We start from the raw sequence: 15,527 nt of genomic DNA on the forward strand, positions 1-15,527 counted from the left end.
CTCTTATAGTTTGGTCTTTTGTCCTATAATATATTAAAATGAGTCCATTTGTCATATTAAAAAGTGCGTTAACATAATGCAATAAAGGACTACAATTTGATTCACATCAAATATGTTTTGCTAAAGCCATCATTATTGTCGAGACTGGACTATGATTCCTTAGTCGTATATATATTAATATAACTATGATAATTCGTCAACTCAGTATATTAAACTCTTATATTGTATTTTAAAATTTCAGCTCCAACTTATTTATATTTCGAGTTTCATCACTAGTGTAACCCTCTTTTTGCTATTTTGATCTGAACGCTCGTTCTTAACTCCGAGCACAACATCCTCTAGTTCTTTGTTGATTCATCTTCCTTTGTAAAGCTTCAAAAAAGAGTTATTGTCGCATCTTAGAGGTGACATACTGTCATGTCATGACCCTTGTTCGTGGTCGAGGCAAGTCCTTCAACAAAGTTGGAATATGATGTGCGGCATCCATGGTTGCATCATATCATTTCCCCAGTCACAACAAACCATGAGCAACAACATCCAGTTCATCATTGCTTTATCAAGTGACCTACGACAAAGAAATCATGGTACAGTCTTGATGATGATGATGGTTTTAGCAAAAACTTATTTTCCAATGTCCGTTATCCATGTCAATTCTAAGGGAGTTTACCAATATAGAAGGAGGGTCTTCAGGACCACATAGAATTCGTTCTCGAGAGCTAGATGACATTCGCATAATTCATCTACACAACATAAGCAATATAAATTAAAATAATTATATATATAAATCTATTTCACTAACTTTAACTTTACACACCACTTGAACCCAATTTCAATCAACTTCACTAGAGAAATCAACACCTTTTGCTAAAACACCAAATTCAATATATGTTCAACAAAATATAATTCAAACCATATGCATCAAGACACAATTCAACACATTACAAACTAGAAAAGTAAAACCACACATGAAAAAAAATTATATAAAATCAACCTAACTCAACCTACTATAATCATATACTACTATCATAAACTATCCAACGTTGTTAAACTATTAAAATTACACAAAATCGAGAATTTAATCTTATTTACTGCAACAAGAATAAACTAAATGATTATCAAAATTTCTTCAATATTGGTCGAAAATAATACATTCTTAACGAATAGGATAACTAACGCGTGGAAGAATGAGCCCAATTTGCAATCTTCTATCTCAAATCGAGGTAGAGAGAGGGCTAGGGTTTCGCGCAAATGATAGAAAGACAGGGTCTCGGTTCTGATTGCAGGGAGAAAATGATCCTAATTTATTTTTAAGGAAAACACGCTAACATGATCAGCGTGTTTCTGTTTTTATTTTTAAATTAAAACGCTAATACGAGTAGCGTTTCACGCTTCCATCTCTGATTTAAATTAAATTAAAACACTCCATGCACGTTAGCGTGTAGATAATAATAAAAACACGAACGTGGTTGATGTTTTTGCCCATATCTAAAATATAAAGAAAGGTAATTATAGAATGTACACTATGAAATCAACCAAAAACCGAATTTTTTCTTACTTATTTTCCAATCAAGATGAATAAAGGACAAAGTAGATCAATTGTAGATCAACTTAATAAAAATAAAAAATGTAACTCAATTTTATTACTCCATATATACATTTGTTTTTTTAAAATTATAGGAGTATAAATTACTGAACAAAATCTGGTGTTGATGCTGGTGGACGAAGATGAAGTGAAAACGAAGTTCATCACTCTTTCATCAGCTATTTGATTCAAATTCTCCCGCAATCTGATCAAATCCCCAAAATTGCAGATTCACTGAAAGAATCATGGGATCAGAGAAGAATCCTGAAGCAAATAATGGCGAAAAAGAAGAAGAACGACATCAATTTCTGCACCCCCTTTCCGCCGACGATAAATCGCAAACCCTAACCCTCCCCACCGACGGCGACAACACCTTCAATGGCCAACTCTCCACTTCCGATTCCTATTCGCACTATCGCAGTGCCATGACAACACTCTCCTCCTCCTCCTCCACCGATCAGCCTCTCTTCCCTCCGCCTTCTCCGGCCGTCTCGGATCCCCTTCTATTCCCCCCTCACAACCCCTCTCCTGATTCCCCATCCTACGCCGACGTCATGTTCGATCCCTTCCTCGACAGGCTACCGGAATCCAACGGCAACGGCGAGATCTCTGCCGCGGACGAGCTTTCTTCGCCGCTGTCTCAGTCGTCCAGCTCCGATTACCTCAGAATCAGCGTTTCCGATCCGCAGAAGGAGTCTGAGCCTTCGAATTCGATTGTTCCCGGTGGGAATACTTACATTAGCTATCTGATCACGACGAGCACCAACATTGCGGACTATGAGGAGTCAGATTTCAGCGTGCGGAGGCGGTTTAGGGACGTAGTCACGCTGTCAGATCGGCTGAGTGAGGCTTATAGGGGGTTCTTCATCCCGCCTCGGCCGGATAAGAGTTTGGTTGAGAGCCAGGTGATGCAGAAGCAGGATTTTGTGGAGCAGAGGAGAGTGGAGCTGGAGAAGTATTTGAAGAGGCTGGCGAGGCATCCGATGATCCGGAAGAGCGACGAGCTGAGGGTGTTTTTGACTGTGCATGGGAGAATGCCGCTGCCCACGAGCATTGACATGGCTTCGAGGATGCTTGATGGGGCTGTGAGGCTGCCGAAGCAGCTATTAGGGGAGTCGAGCAGCGTGATTGAGCCGCAAGATGTGGTGCATTCGGCTAAAGGTGGGAGGGATATGCTGAGGTTCTTTAAGGAATTCAAGCAATCTGTTGTAAATGATTGGGGCAACGCGAAGCCCTCTGTGGAGGAGGAAGATAAGGAGTTCTTAGAGAAAAAGATCAAGTTGAAGGACCTCGAGCAACACCTCACAAATGCGTCGAAGCAGGTTTAACTGCATCCAAGCCTGTATTTTTATTACAGTTATTGTGAAAATTAATATTTTTGGGGTCTAGGAGTTAAGTTTGAGAAAGTTGCACTTAGTTGCCGAAAGAGTTTTAGCTTAGGTTTGATTTTCATGTTCAACATTCATGTCTCCTGATTTTTGTATTATGAACTGGCAGGCAGAATCATTGGTTAAGGCACAACAAGAAATGGGGGAAATCATGGGAGAATTGGGATTGGCTTTTATTAAGTTAACCAAGTTTGAGAATGAGCAGACAGCATCAAATACCCAAAGAGTGAGGGCTTCTGACATGAAGAATGTAGCAACTGCAGCTGTTAAAGTGAGCAGATTGTATCGAGAATTAAATGCATACACTGTGAAGCATTTTGTAAGTGTCGACAAAGTTTCCCTTTCTCTTATCAAGTATCATTCCATTCTTGTTAAGGATGATTTTCCTGTTTTTGTTACTTATTTCTAATATTTCCATTTTGAGTTCCTTTTTTTCTTGGCTAAAGCTGTCCCACCAACAATATAAGAGTTAAATACCTTCCGATATTTTCCTGTAAAAATTATAATTTAGTTTTGAACTCTAATCTGTAATTCTGTATTGCAGGATTCATTGCATGAGCACATGGGAATGATGTTAGCTGTACAGAATGCGTTCACAGATCGTTCTAGTGCCTTACTGACAGTGCAAACTCTTATATCAGAATTGACTGCCTTGCATTCAAGAGCTGATAAGCTTGAAACTTCATCATCTAAAATTTTTGGTGGTGACAAGTCAAGGGTCCGCAAGTTGGAGGACATAAAAAATGCCATTAGGGCCACAGAGGATGCCAAAAGTTGTGCCATCAAAGAATATGAAAGGATTAAGGTATAAATTATTGGACTGTTTCCTGAAAATTTCCAAACTAGATTCATTGCTGTTTTTGGTATAGTGAACTTTTGTTGGTATATTATACTGTATTAAATTTTTATAGGGTGCCTATTTTCAGGTTTTTGTGTTGAATCACTTGTTTTTTGGAGTGGTAAACCTGATCTTGTGGTCCTGTACTTGAGCTTTCGTTTGTCTGTGTAGTTTACAATGGCCTAGCTTTTTGGATCTTCCTGTCTAATAGGTTTAGTTGCCAGCCATGTATTTTCCTGGTTTTCTCTACAAATATGGTGGTGCATCAAGTATCATTGGTATGGTATTATTATTTTGTTTTTAAAGGAATAATTTAATTATCTTACAGATTTGAATGAGAAAGAATTAGGAATCCTCTTTTTGACTCTGACATTCCACTGTAGTTGTTTATCCACTTGTCCAACTAGAGAATCTTTAAGAGAGACATCAGCTACTGGCTTATGCGTATTACCTGTTCCTTTTCGAGGGATAAATTATTTTGTTTAGGATTCAGTGCTGCTACACATGAAATATCTAACTTGGTATAGCATACTATCTTTATTTCAGAGCTCTTTTTTTATTTATTATGGAGACATTTGAGGTGTAGGATATGTTTGTACTTATCATATGGACTTTGATTGCAGAAGAAACTGTAGTTTCTGTCTGTTATGACTCTCTACTTTAGTTGTTTGCTTAGAGCTCCATTATTTTCTTTAACTGTGGTCATTTGCAGACTTGAAGTGTTCCCTATTTTCCTTCCTGTTAATCAGATAGCAAACTTGCATAAAATGTGAGATTTCATTGGATGTTTAATGTGATTTTGAAGGATGAGATGATACTTTGTAGATATTGTAAATCCTACATGAAAATCTGGTTTTAAGTTGTTCCCAGAAGTGCTTACTTTGGTGCTTCATTAGAGTATTTGTACTTGAGCAATATATCCTTGTGCTTATGGGTATTCTACGCTTATGCACTATCAAGAGATAGAGACCTGCAAAATGTTATGCTGAAGATATTCCAAATATTACATATTCTGAAAGCTTAGTAAATACAGGAATCAATTCTCTTTCATGTGCATTGACTTCTTGTGCATTATAGGTCTGAATTCCCCTGAGTCTCAAGAGTGATTGCAGTGTTCTACAACATTATAGTTTAATGCTGAGAACAATGCTAGCTGTTTGAACCGACTAATTCATTGTGAAGTGAAGTAATGGAGTATTAGTAGTTGGTTTATGTAGAATATGGGAAAGCAAACTCTTGGCCTGAATATTATTCCAGTTACATGATGTCTTCTTTTCCTGCTATCTTTCTATCTTGATGGTAGTTTTTTTCTAATTTTTGCGATAAATATTTGTTTCTCCTACCTAAATGTTAAGAAAGTGGGAAAGGGTAGCTTTTGTCTTCTTCCATTTAACTGCTCCAGGGTGTGATCACAGGAAAACAATCGGACTGAAATCCAAAGGCTTGATGAAGAAAGAAAGGCTGACTTCGTTAACATGCTGAAAGGATTTGTAAAAAATCAGGTAGTCTTCCTAGTGTGGCTTGATTTCTCTGCCTTTTAAAATGCATCATCTGAATAATACATGCGGCTTCCTGACATTTGGCAAGGTTGATGTTACGATTACTGAATGCCGATCTATAGATCATGTCTGGTAGGCAATTGAAACGACACTGACACAAGCTAAACACTTCTTGAAAATAGTTGTTCATGCATAGTCGAATCCAAAATGCATGATTCTTGAAAATGGATCTCTCAAGTCTCAACACGGAGGCTTAACTTTTCTCATGGTCGTTTCAGGTCGCATATAATGAGAAAATTGGAATCGAGTGGACTAAAGTGGCGGAGGAGACGAGCAGATACGCTGAGACCAGGTAGAGAACTTGTATATTACTCGATTCTTCTTTGACTTTTTTCGCTATGAGGTGTGAACTAGTAGCTTAAAGAGGACTGATGGTTCGTAATAAACATCATACATAAAGTAGTCTTAGTTTTATTTCTCCATTTGTTGGACGTTTTTCTGGTTTTAGAAGAGATGTTTGTACGTCCTCTTATGATATAGTGCAAAACAAGAATATCATTTGTTGGAGTCATTTCCAATTTTCGTGGTGTAAAAAAATTGGATGTTGATTTTTTTCCTATGCTTTAAATTTTAATTACAATAGTTAGTGAGAGGGACAACGTTTCTATCATCACCCATGTAAGTCAAAGCGATACCTTTTTTTATTTTTATGGGGTCGAGATTATTAAATATACAAAAATTATTGTTGGGGACTTTTTTTTCCTTTTAAACCTTATTATTTGAGCGACTATGCAAAATAAATAAATAAATGGCATGTCAAAGAGAGAATAGAAAGTAAACGGAAGACTTGCACCGTTTCATTCATGGATGGCGAAATTTTCAAGCGACGGTGCGACCTCGTCATATTTGTCTTATTGTGATATGGTTAACAATTTAACTGACATCTGTCTTATTATGCAATTCAATCATAAAAAAAGTAATCAATTTTAAGAGAAGAATGTGGCTCATTCTTTATGATGTGCTAACAATTGACTTTTGGGGTGTGGAGGTTGTTTGTTAGGTAACAGTTCATTGACTTGGTCTAAATGATCAGAAAACTATTGTGAATACGTGATGTTTAGTGGGGTCAAACTTTGTCTTATAATAGTTGGTAGGATCATTTTATTTTTATCGGTTTTGAAGATAATATTAGTGGACTTAGTCCACACTACAAATTCAAAAGTGAGAGCTTATTTCTCTTACGATAAATCTACTCGAGATCAATGCGCCATGTCACACTATTAAAAATACTATTGTTAAATAAAATTCAATTACTATTGTGTTAGTTTTGTTAAATAAATGCAATTACTCCATCCTCTCTAAAATTTTGTCACATTTTTCCTCCGTCTCTAAAATTTTGTCACATTTTTCCATTTTAGTCTGTTCCACAAAATCTGTCACATTTCATTTTTAACCATTTTTGTGTCGTGGACCCCACGTTCCACTAACTTATTCTCACTCACATTTTATTATAAAACCAATACTTTAAAAGTAGGACCCACATCCTATCAACTTTTTCAACACACTTTCCATTACATTTCTTAAAATCCGTGTCCGATCAAACTGTGACAAAATTTGGAGGACGGGGAGAGTACTATTTTGTCAGTTATACGTCGTTATAATTGGTGAAATCGTTTTAATTTAATGTAACAATACACAAAATTTAACGAGATAATTGTGTCATGTAAAAGTATCTTTATTTTGCTCATAAATGGAATCTGACCGTGAAAATTTGCAGTGCAGTCTGGCCGGTGCGTTGTTGGATACTGAAAGGGACAATCCGGGACGTGATGGCAGTGCGAGACCAGGCTTGAGGTGTTGTCCCGCAGTGGCTGTGTTGCGAGGTGGGATCGAAACTGCACTACTAACTATTTTTTCTCTTTTATTTAAAAATTCATTTTTAAATATATATTTATTCACTTTTTTCCTATTAATACATCACCATGCCATCACAATTCATCTTTATTTCTAAATTCTCTCTAAAATTTCATGGATCCCCACAAAGAAAATGATCGTTCCAATGGTGAGGATGATATTGTTCAGTTGATGTTAGAAGCTAATCGTATGGTAGAACTTGGAAGGATATGTGACAAATGGATGTTGTTCCAAGGCCTCGATAAACATGGATACGTGAATAAAATTTGTATAAAAGAATACTCCAAACACCAGTGATTTATCTCAGATGCTGTAGAGATTTTCAATTATGAATTCAAAATTAAATTCTATAAGCTAGATGTGCACGTTAACAAACAAATAAGAATTATAAAAATCATAAACCATGGCTACTAAAGGACTAATATTTATACCTTTGAAAAATATGTCGGTTGCTCGCACCTTTTTCTTGAGTTGGTTCCTTCGATTCAACCTTGGAACTTTAACTTATTTCAAACTTTCACTTAATACGTATTATTAGACAATTATATAATAGTTCTAGTTAAAGAGAGAAAGGAGAAAAGACAATGCAGATTTTTGTTTCAAAATAAGAGCTTTAGAGCATAATTACCCCGCTCCGGATCCAGATTCCAAGTTCTCTCCACATCATCATTCCCCTAATTTTCAAGGCCAGACCACAATTCCCATAACCCTGCAGGCTCCATCCAGACTCCAATTATTAAATTGCATTATTTACAACTACAAACTATTTTACGAGTAAAATAGAAAACGTTGACCAATTATAATACGCAAAAATTCATTCGTTCATTCGAAAATTAAAAATTACAAACATAGAAATTTAAAATTAAAAAAAATACATAAAAAAAGCCAACCCATTAAAATTGAACAAGTACTTAAATACTCCCTCTGTCCCAAAGGATATGAAGTTTGGGTTCGACACGAGTTTTAATACATTATTGACAAAATAAGAGAGAGATAGATAGAGAAATTTTTTTAAGTATTGTTAGTGGATAATGGGTCCCACCTTATTAGAGAAAAGAGAGTTTCTAAAATTGAAATTTTTATACTCTTTAGGGACGGACGAAAAAGGAAATAGTGCATACTCTTCATGACGAAGGGAGTACATAAAATTGAAATATAGCCCAGCCCACTAAATATGTTCAACTTAAAATTTTCTCCTTTCTCTTCTTCCCCTCCTCTCTTCCCACGCAGTTATCTTCTTCTCCTCTCTTTTTCATTTTCTTCCTCAACTTCCATTTCCGTCAACCACTCATCTCCTAAACTTGAGAATACAACAGATATGAAGGTACGTATGTTCAACAACACAACAAAATTCATTTTTTTTAAAAAAAATAAAAATAAAATTGAATTGCGGTCCGCCCCGAGAGTGTGCAACGCCGGCCCGGGCACGGCCTCGGGCCTCTCCTCCGTCCCCAGGCGTGGCTTAGGCCACGTCTCCCTCCCCTCTAACGCGCAGGGCAGGATCCAGGTGCGATCCGGCCCGCCTGCATTATCGTTAACTTTTCTTTCACAAAATAAGAGCAAGAGCTTTTCTAGTGTAGCATAATTGAATTGGTAAAGCTATATAATACTCCCCTCCGTCGTACAATAGGAGTCACTCTTATTATGAGCACGAGTTTTAAGAAATGTATAGAATAGTAGATTGAAAAAGTTAGCGAAATATGAGACCCACTTTTTTTTTATTAGTTTTATAATAAAATGTGAGTAAAGTAAGTTAGTGGAATTCGAGACCTATTTATCATTTAATATAAAAATAAAGTGTGACTCTTATTGTAGGATGAACAAAAATGACAAAGTGTGACTCTTTTATGAGACAAAGGAGTAATAAATAAACAACGCGTAAAACATGATTTCTAGTACTCCATCCGTCCCAGATAATTTGAGACACTTTGACCCGGCACGGGTTTTAAGAAATCTAATGGAAAGTGAGTTGAAAAAGTTGGTGGGATGTAGGTCCTACTTTTAAAGTATTAGTTTTATAATAAAATGTGAGTAGGAATGAGTTAGTGGAATATGAGGTCCACTACCAAAAATGATAAAAGTGAAGTGGGACGGACCGAAATGGAATACTGAGACAAATTATCTGGGACGGAGATAGTACTATATAATTCTAACAGTACGTGTATGAGAATGTGAAGAAATTGCCGCAAGCCTCGTGTCCAAGATTATTACGACGATGATCCCCAAGTGTGATCTAGTTGTGCCTAGGCGTCATGAGCAAATAGTTGTTTATGCGAATTGATAACAAGTTGATAAGGCCTTATGAATAATACTCCCTCCGTTCTATAAAATTATGTGCACTTTTTATTTTCGTTCGTCCCATACAAATATAGACAATGGGTATGGTACAGAAATAAGAAAAAAATTGGTAAAGTAAAAAAGATGAGAAGAATGGTAGTTAAAGTAGTGTTAGTGGAGGTGAAATCTACATTATTAAATTGATATATAACTTTCTAAAAATGGAATGCACATATTATTATGGGACGAGCGAAAATGAAAAATGCACATATTTTTATGGGACGAAGTATTAATTTAATAATGTACCCTTCTCTCTTACTTTACCATACCATTCTTCTCTTCTCTCTTACTTTACGAATTATGTCTTCATTCTCTTGTCAGAGCATCCGCAATGGTCGGCTAGCGACCGGCTAGCCGATTCGTCGCGCTGGCCGATCGGCTAGCCGAACCATTGCAGTCGGCCAGCGCAAAATCGGCGAGCGGATCGGCGTGGGCTCGCCGATCGCTCGTCGCTGGCCGAAACGCTAGCCGATCGGCTAGCTGCCATTGTGGAGGCCCGATCGGCTAGCGATCGGCCAGCGCCGATTTTCGATTTTTTAAATTTATTTTTAAAATCATATATAAACGCGATTTTCGTCTCATTTTCATCTGCACCACTTGTTTTAACGAGTTTTCTCTCTCTCTAACTTTCTGTTCAAGAGTATCATCGAGCGATGGATCACGCGGGTGGTAGCGGTAGCGGTAGTGGTGGGGATCCTGAGGAGTACGAACGGAGGATGAACGAGGCTATGGAGGCCTACATGAACCGCGGGATGGAGCGGTACATGCGTATGGTGGAACAGCAGGCGATACCTCGCCCTCCACGAGTTGTCCACCACCGAGCAGTGATTGATCGGGATCACGTAGCTGCACATCAGCGGCTGTACGGGGACTACTTTGCAGAGTACCCGCGGTTTCCCGCCAACATGTTCCGGCGGCGTTTCAGAATGCGCAGGGAGTTGTTTATGCGCATCGTTAGGGCATTGGAGCGTCAATATATGTGTTTCTGCTTCAGGCACGATGCGGCTGGCAGACCCGGCCACACCCCTATCCAAAAGTGCACGGCGGCAATCAGGCAGTTGGCCTACGGAGGCGCGGCAGACATGTGGGATGAGTACCTCCACATCGGTGAGTCGTCAGCCCTGAAATGTCTGAAGGAGTTCTGTGGGGGCGTGATCAGCATTTTCGGTGAGCAGTACCTTCGAAGCCCTACTCCCGAAGATTGTCAGAATTTGATGCAGATGCACGGGGAGAAGCATGGGTTCCCCGGGATGTTAGGCAGCATAGACTGTATGCATTGGGAGTGGAAGAACTGTCCGACTGCCTGGAAGGGGGCCTACACGACCGGCTACAAGTCAAAGAACCCCACGATAATCCTCGAGGCCGTAGCTGATTACCGGCTGTGGATCTGGCATGCGTATTTTGGGGTAGCCGGGTCGAACAATGACCTCAACGTCCTGAACTCGTCTCCCCTCTTCAACGAGAAGTGCCAGGGCGTCAGTCCAGCCGTCTCATTCGTGGCCAACGGCAACCGGCATGATATGGGCTACTACTTGGCGGATGGGATATACCCTCGGTGGCCGGTCTTTGTGAAGACGATCCGACAAACAAGTGATGAAAAGAAGGCCTACTTTGCGCAACGACAGAAGTCGGCGCGCAAGGACGTGGAGCGCGCATTTGGTGTGCTCCAGTCTCGATGGGCGGCAATCAAGGGCCCAACGCGTTTGTGGGATGTCGGATGCGTTTCCGAGATAATGTACGCCTGCATTATCCTGCACAACATGATCGTTGAACACGAAGGCGTACAACTGACTAGTTGGGTCAGTGACGATGAAGCCGGTCCAAGCCATGGAACGGCCACCCCTAGTGTACGACAGGGGGTACCCCTCGATGAAGCCGGCCGACTCAAGGAATTTGCCAGCATGCGCCAAGTGGATACTCATATTCAACTCCAAAAGGATATAATTGAAGAGTTGTGGGCACGGAGGACTGCACGACGATAGTTTTTTTTCTTTATTATGCATGTACTTTTTTTTTTTATCTATGTAACTTTTTTAAATGCAATTAATGAATTTTCCCGTACACGTGTCTAATTTTAATCGTAATTTTAATTCCGTAAATGTAGTATATTTTGAATTGTTTTTATTGCGGCTGGCCTATGGCTGGCCTAAATCTGACGTGGCAGGTGGTTTTTTTAGTGTTGCTGACGTGGCAGAGGAGAGAATGGCTGGCCTATGGCTGGCCTACCGACCATTGCGGATGCTCTCATATCCATTGTCTATATTTTAATGGGATGGATGGAGTAATATTTAAACATTAAAATAATACTTTAGAGCGATGAAGCCATAATAAACGAACTAAATGAAGTTAAACATTTAATAATAAAATAAAAAAAAATAAGTGAGCATTAAATGTACTATCATTGAATTTTATCACCAAAAAGGAGGAAATGCCAAAAATGACATCACCACACCTGTCTGCTTCGCCACAATCAATCCTCTCTTTTACGTTACTTTTACTTTTCTCTTTCAGAAATTCATCACATTTCTCCTCTTTTCCGTTCAATTCAATTTCCTTTTTCTCTCTCCGACTCACGCAATCTGCGCTCCCCACCACCACTTTGCGTCGTGTCCCCATCTCTCTTTCTTTCTCTGAATTTCCGCATTCCAATTTCACGCCTCCTTTCTCGGTTTTCGGATTTCTGAGCTGATTAGGGCACGAGCATCGCATCGCATCGGGGGAGCAGAGCTTTCGTCCGCGGCAACAATGGCGGAAAACGGTGAGGAGAAGCTCATAGCCGTCGCACGCCACATCGCCAAAACCCTCGGCCACACCGACACCATGACCGACGACATTTTGAAGATTTTCTCCAGCTTCGACGGAAGGCTGCGCGAGAAATTGGCCGAGAAGCTCTCCGACGACGGAATGGAACAAATCCTCGATGCAATCGACCACCAGATCACTCAATTCATCTCCTCCGACCGCCCGATTTGGTCTGCCGGCGCAGATCCCGGCGCCTTCCTCGATTCGGTCGACCAATTGATCGCCGCCGTGCGCGATTGGACGCCGCTAGCGGACGATAAGAAGATCTCAGCCTGCCTCGACCGCGCCGAGGATCTACTCCAGCAGTCGATGTTCCGCCTCGAGGAGGAGTTCCGAACCCTAGTCGAGCGCGGCGCCGAGTCTTTCGACGCGACTCAGGCGGAGTCGGCTCACCCGCACCATCCCGATTTCTCCGACGAGGATGACGATTTCGGCGACGAGGACGAGAATTTCATCCCCGTGGCGCAGCCTATCACGGACTACGACATCGTGATCGACGCCCTGCCGCTCGGGACGGTCGGCGAGCTCCACCAGATCGCGAAGCGGATGGTGTCGGCAGGGTACATGAAGGAGTGCGCTCACGCCTACAGCTCGTGTCGGAGGGATTTCCTCGAGGAGAGCTTCTCGCGTCTTGGCCTTCAGAAGCTGAGCATCGACGATGTCCACAGAATGCAGTGGACTCAGCTGGAGGATGAAATCGAGAAATGGATCAAGGCCATGAACGTCGCGTTTAGGATCCTCTTCCCAAGCGAGCGCCGCCTCTGCGATCGCGTTTTCCTCGGTTTATCCTCGGCTGCCGATCTCTCATTCATGGAGGTCTGCAGAGGCTCCACAATTCAGCTATTGAACTTCGCTGATGCCGTGGCGATAGGGAGTCGTGCTCCGGAGCGATTGTTCAAGGTGCTCGATGTCTACGAGACGGTTAGGGATTTGATGCCTGAATTTGACATAATTTTTTCCGATCAGTATTGTGTGTCTTTGAGGAATGAAGCGGTTACTATTTGGAAAAGATTAGGTGAAGCAATTAGGGGAATTTTTATGGAATTGGAGAATTTAATCCGTAGAGATCCGGCTAAGGAACCCGTCCCCGGTGGCAGAATGCATCCGATCACTCGATACGTGATGAATTACCTCCGTGCTGCTTGCCGGGCTAGGCAGACATTGGAGCAGGTTTTTGAAGAGAGCGTTGCTGGTGGCGGAAGCAATCTTGATTATAGAAAAGGGGATGATGCGGCCTTGGCATCCTCATCGTCTTTAGGGGTCCAAATAGCGTGGATCATGGAGTTGTTGGAGAGTAATTTGGAGGCTAAGTCGAAAATTTACAGGGATCCAGCATTGTGCGCTGTGTTCATGATGAACAATGGGAGATACATTGTGCAGAAGGCGAAGGACAACGAGCTGGGGATGCTGTTGGGTGAGGATTGGATTAGGAAACATGCGGCGAAGGTGAGGCAGTATCATGTGAACTATCAAAGAAGTTCTTGGAGTAAGGTTTTGGGGGTTCTGAAAGCTGAGGGCAGCTCGATGTCGCCTAATGAGACGTCAAAGAATCTGAAGGAGAAGCTGAAGCTATTCAATTCCTACTTTGAGGAGATTTGCAAGGTGCAGTCTTCTTGGGTGATATTCGATGATCAGTTGAGAGATGAGGTTAGGGGCTCTATTACAGGGACGTTGTGCCCTGCGTATAGGAGCTTCGTGGGTAGGCTTCAGGGGGCTTCGGATATTGGTAAAAACGCAGATAGGTATATCAGGTTTAATGTGGAGGAGGTGGAGGCCCGGATCAGCCAGCTCTTTGTGGGAGGAAGCAGTGGAAGAAGGTAAGATCATCAGATGCAAGTATAAAAAAGTGATCTTGTTCTGTTTGTTGTATTGTATGATGGTATACATGATGATTGTAGCTTCTAAAATATTTGTTTGTTTATGTCTATTTTGGCCTTTATTTTAATCTGCGAGAACTCTTTACAGGAATTGTATGTTAAAATTGAGACCATGTTCTTGATATGTTGAGATGTATAATTTTGCACTCCCATTTTCTTGAAACTGCTTCTGTGATTGTGAGCTCCTAAATGCTTGGGTTGAAACTGCTTCTGTGAAGTTGAGTTGTGTGTTTGTATTGTGTAATGTGCAATTTTCATTCTAGGATAAGTGTGAAATTCATTCATGTTACTGCTTTAGAACTCTTGATTAGGAATGGTGCATCTTGTTGATGAACGTAGCCACTTTATTATGCATCTATAGTCACATGAATAGTGTGTGTTGACTTTAAAAATTGTACTCCTTACGTCCCTCTCCGTCCCTATGTAGTAGAGTCGTTTCATTTTGAGCACTCGTTTTGGAAAAATGTTAAAGTGGAGAAAAAGTAAAGTAATAGAGAAAATAATATAGATACGAGTCTTCTCTCTTACTTTACTTTCTCTCTGCTTTAATTATTTATATAATTTTTTTCAAAATGAGTGCTGAAAATGGAAAGCCTCTACTGCATATGAGTACCAAGCAAATACTCTATAAAGTTACTCATTTTGTACTTGATCACTGCATAAAAAATTGAATACCTGTGTAATTTGCATTCAGGATAAGGGTGAGTATTTGCTAGGAAAAAATGTTTATGACTTCCTATATTTCCCAAAGATACAAAAGCCCCTTTTAGTAAATAGCCTAAAACTCTCCCTTGCAAAGAATCACATTTCTATGAAATGAAACGTGGGTTGGTAATGAAAGTTGGGATGTGCTTTTTTTTTTCAGTTTTATTAAGAAGGCAACTTCTTAACCTTTTCATCAAATAAATATACAAACAAAGTACAATCATATACTCCTAGACACATAGTAAACTTTTTAGGAATAACCGAAATTTAACATAAACGAAACCCAAAAACTTATGTTTGACAAACCAAGGAGCATGGATCCAAAATTTTGAAAAACTGGAAGTGAAAGTATAGGACTCCAATATGCTATTAAGAAAATTAAACTATAAAATGAGATACTAAAATTGACATGCATATATAGTAACAAGAGGGTGATCTAAAGTGAGAATCATGCTTCTTCTGTCTCAGCTAAGTTGAGTCATTTTTTTTGACAGAAACCAATATATTCAATGACTCTTATTTTATTTCATCACTTACTTTAACTCTTTATTTATCTTTCCTATTTTATCCCTATGTCTTATTTTT

The 15,527-nt window shown here is 40.0% G+C and overlaps 2 protein-coding genes across 2 annotated transcripts; both read left to right on the top strand.

Annotated features, from left to right (window-relative positions):
* Positions 1 to 1,687: 1,687 nt before the first annotated feature.
* Positions 1,688 to 5,919, top strand: LOC125201200 (sorting nexin 2B-like). Its single transcript, XM_048099218.2, has 5 exons — positions 1,688 to 2,904; positions 3,080 to 3,289; positions 3,515 to 3,775; positions 5,224 to 5,310; positions 5,586 to 5,919. Exons 1-5 carry the CDS (start codon positions 1,828 to 1,830, stop codon positions 5,661 to 5,663), a joined length of 1,713 nt encoding a protein of 570 aa, XP_047955175.2. The 5' UTR covers positions 1,688 to 1,827; the 3' UTR covers positions 5,664 to 5,919.
* A 6,102-nt stretch (positions 5,920 to 12,021) lies between these two features.
* EXO70B1 (exocyst subunit exo70 family protein B1) lies at positions 12,022 to 14,400 on the top strand. The gene has a single exon (XM_048099093.2). It carries the CDS (start codon positions 12,304 to 12,306, stop codon positions 14,179 to 14,181), a length of 1,878 nt encoding a protein of 625 aa, XP_047955050.1. The 5' UTR covers positions 12,022 to 12,303; the 3' UTR covers positions 14,182 to 14,400.
* The last annotated feature ends 1,127 nt before the right edge of the window (positions 14,401 to 15,527 follow it).

Source organism: Salvia hispanica, chromosome 2 (genome assembly GCF_029641045.1).
Source record: "Salvia hispanica isolate PSC_SH4W2 chromosome 2, Shi_PSC_v1, whole genome shotgun sequence".
NCBI lineage: Eukaryota > Viridiplantae > Streptophyta > Magnoliopsida > Lamiales > Lamiaceae > Salvia > Salvia hispanica.

What these genes read in the sequence shown, in the direction of transcription:
- LOC125201200 (XM_048099218.2), top strand. Translation starts at nt 1,828, where the DNA reads ATGGGATCAGAGAAGAATCCTGAAGCAAATAATGGCGAAAAAGAAGAA. An exon ending in TCACAAATGCGTCGAAGCAG is followed by an intron (nt 2,905 to 3,079) that starts GTTTAACTGCAT and finishes ATGAACTGGCAG; the next exon opens with GCAGAATCATTGGTTAAGGC. An exon ending in CATACACTGTGAAGCATTTT is followed by an intron (nt 3,290 to 3,514) that starts GTAAGTGTCGAC and finishes TCTGTATTGCAG; the next exon opens with GATTCATTGCATGAGCACAT.
- EXO70B1 (XM_048099093.2), top strand. Translation starts at nt 12,304, where the DNA reads ATGGCGGAAAACGGTGAGGAGAAGCTCATAGCCGTCGCACGCCACATC.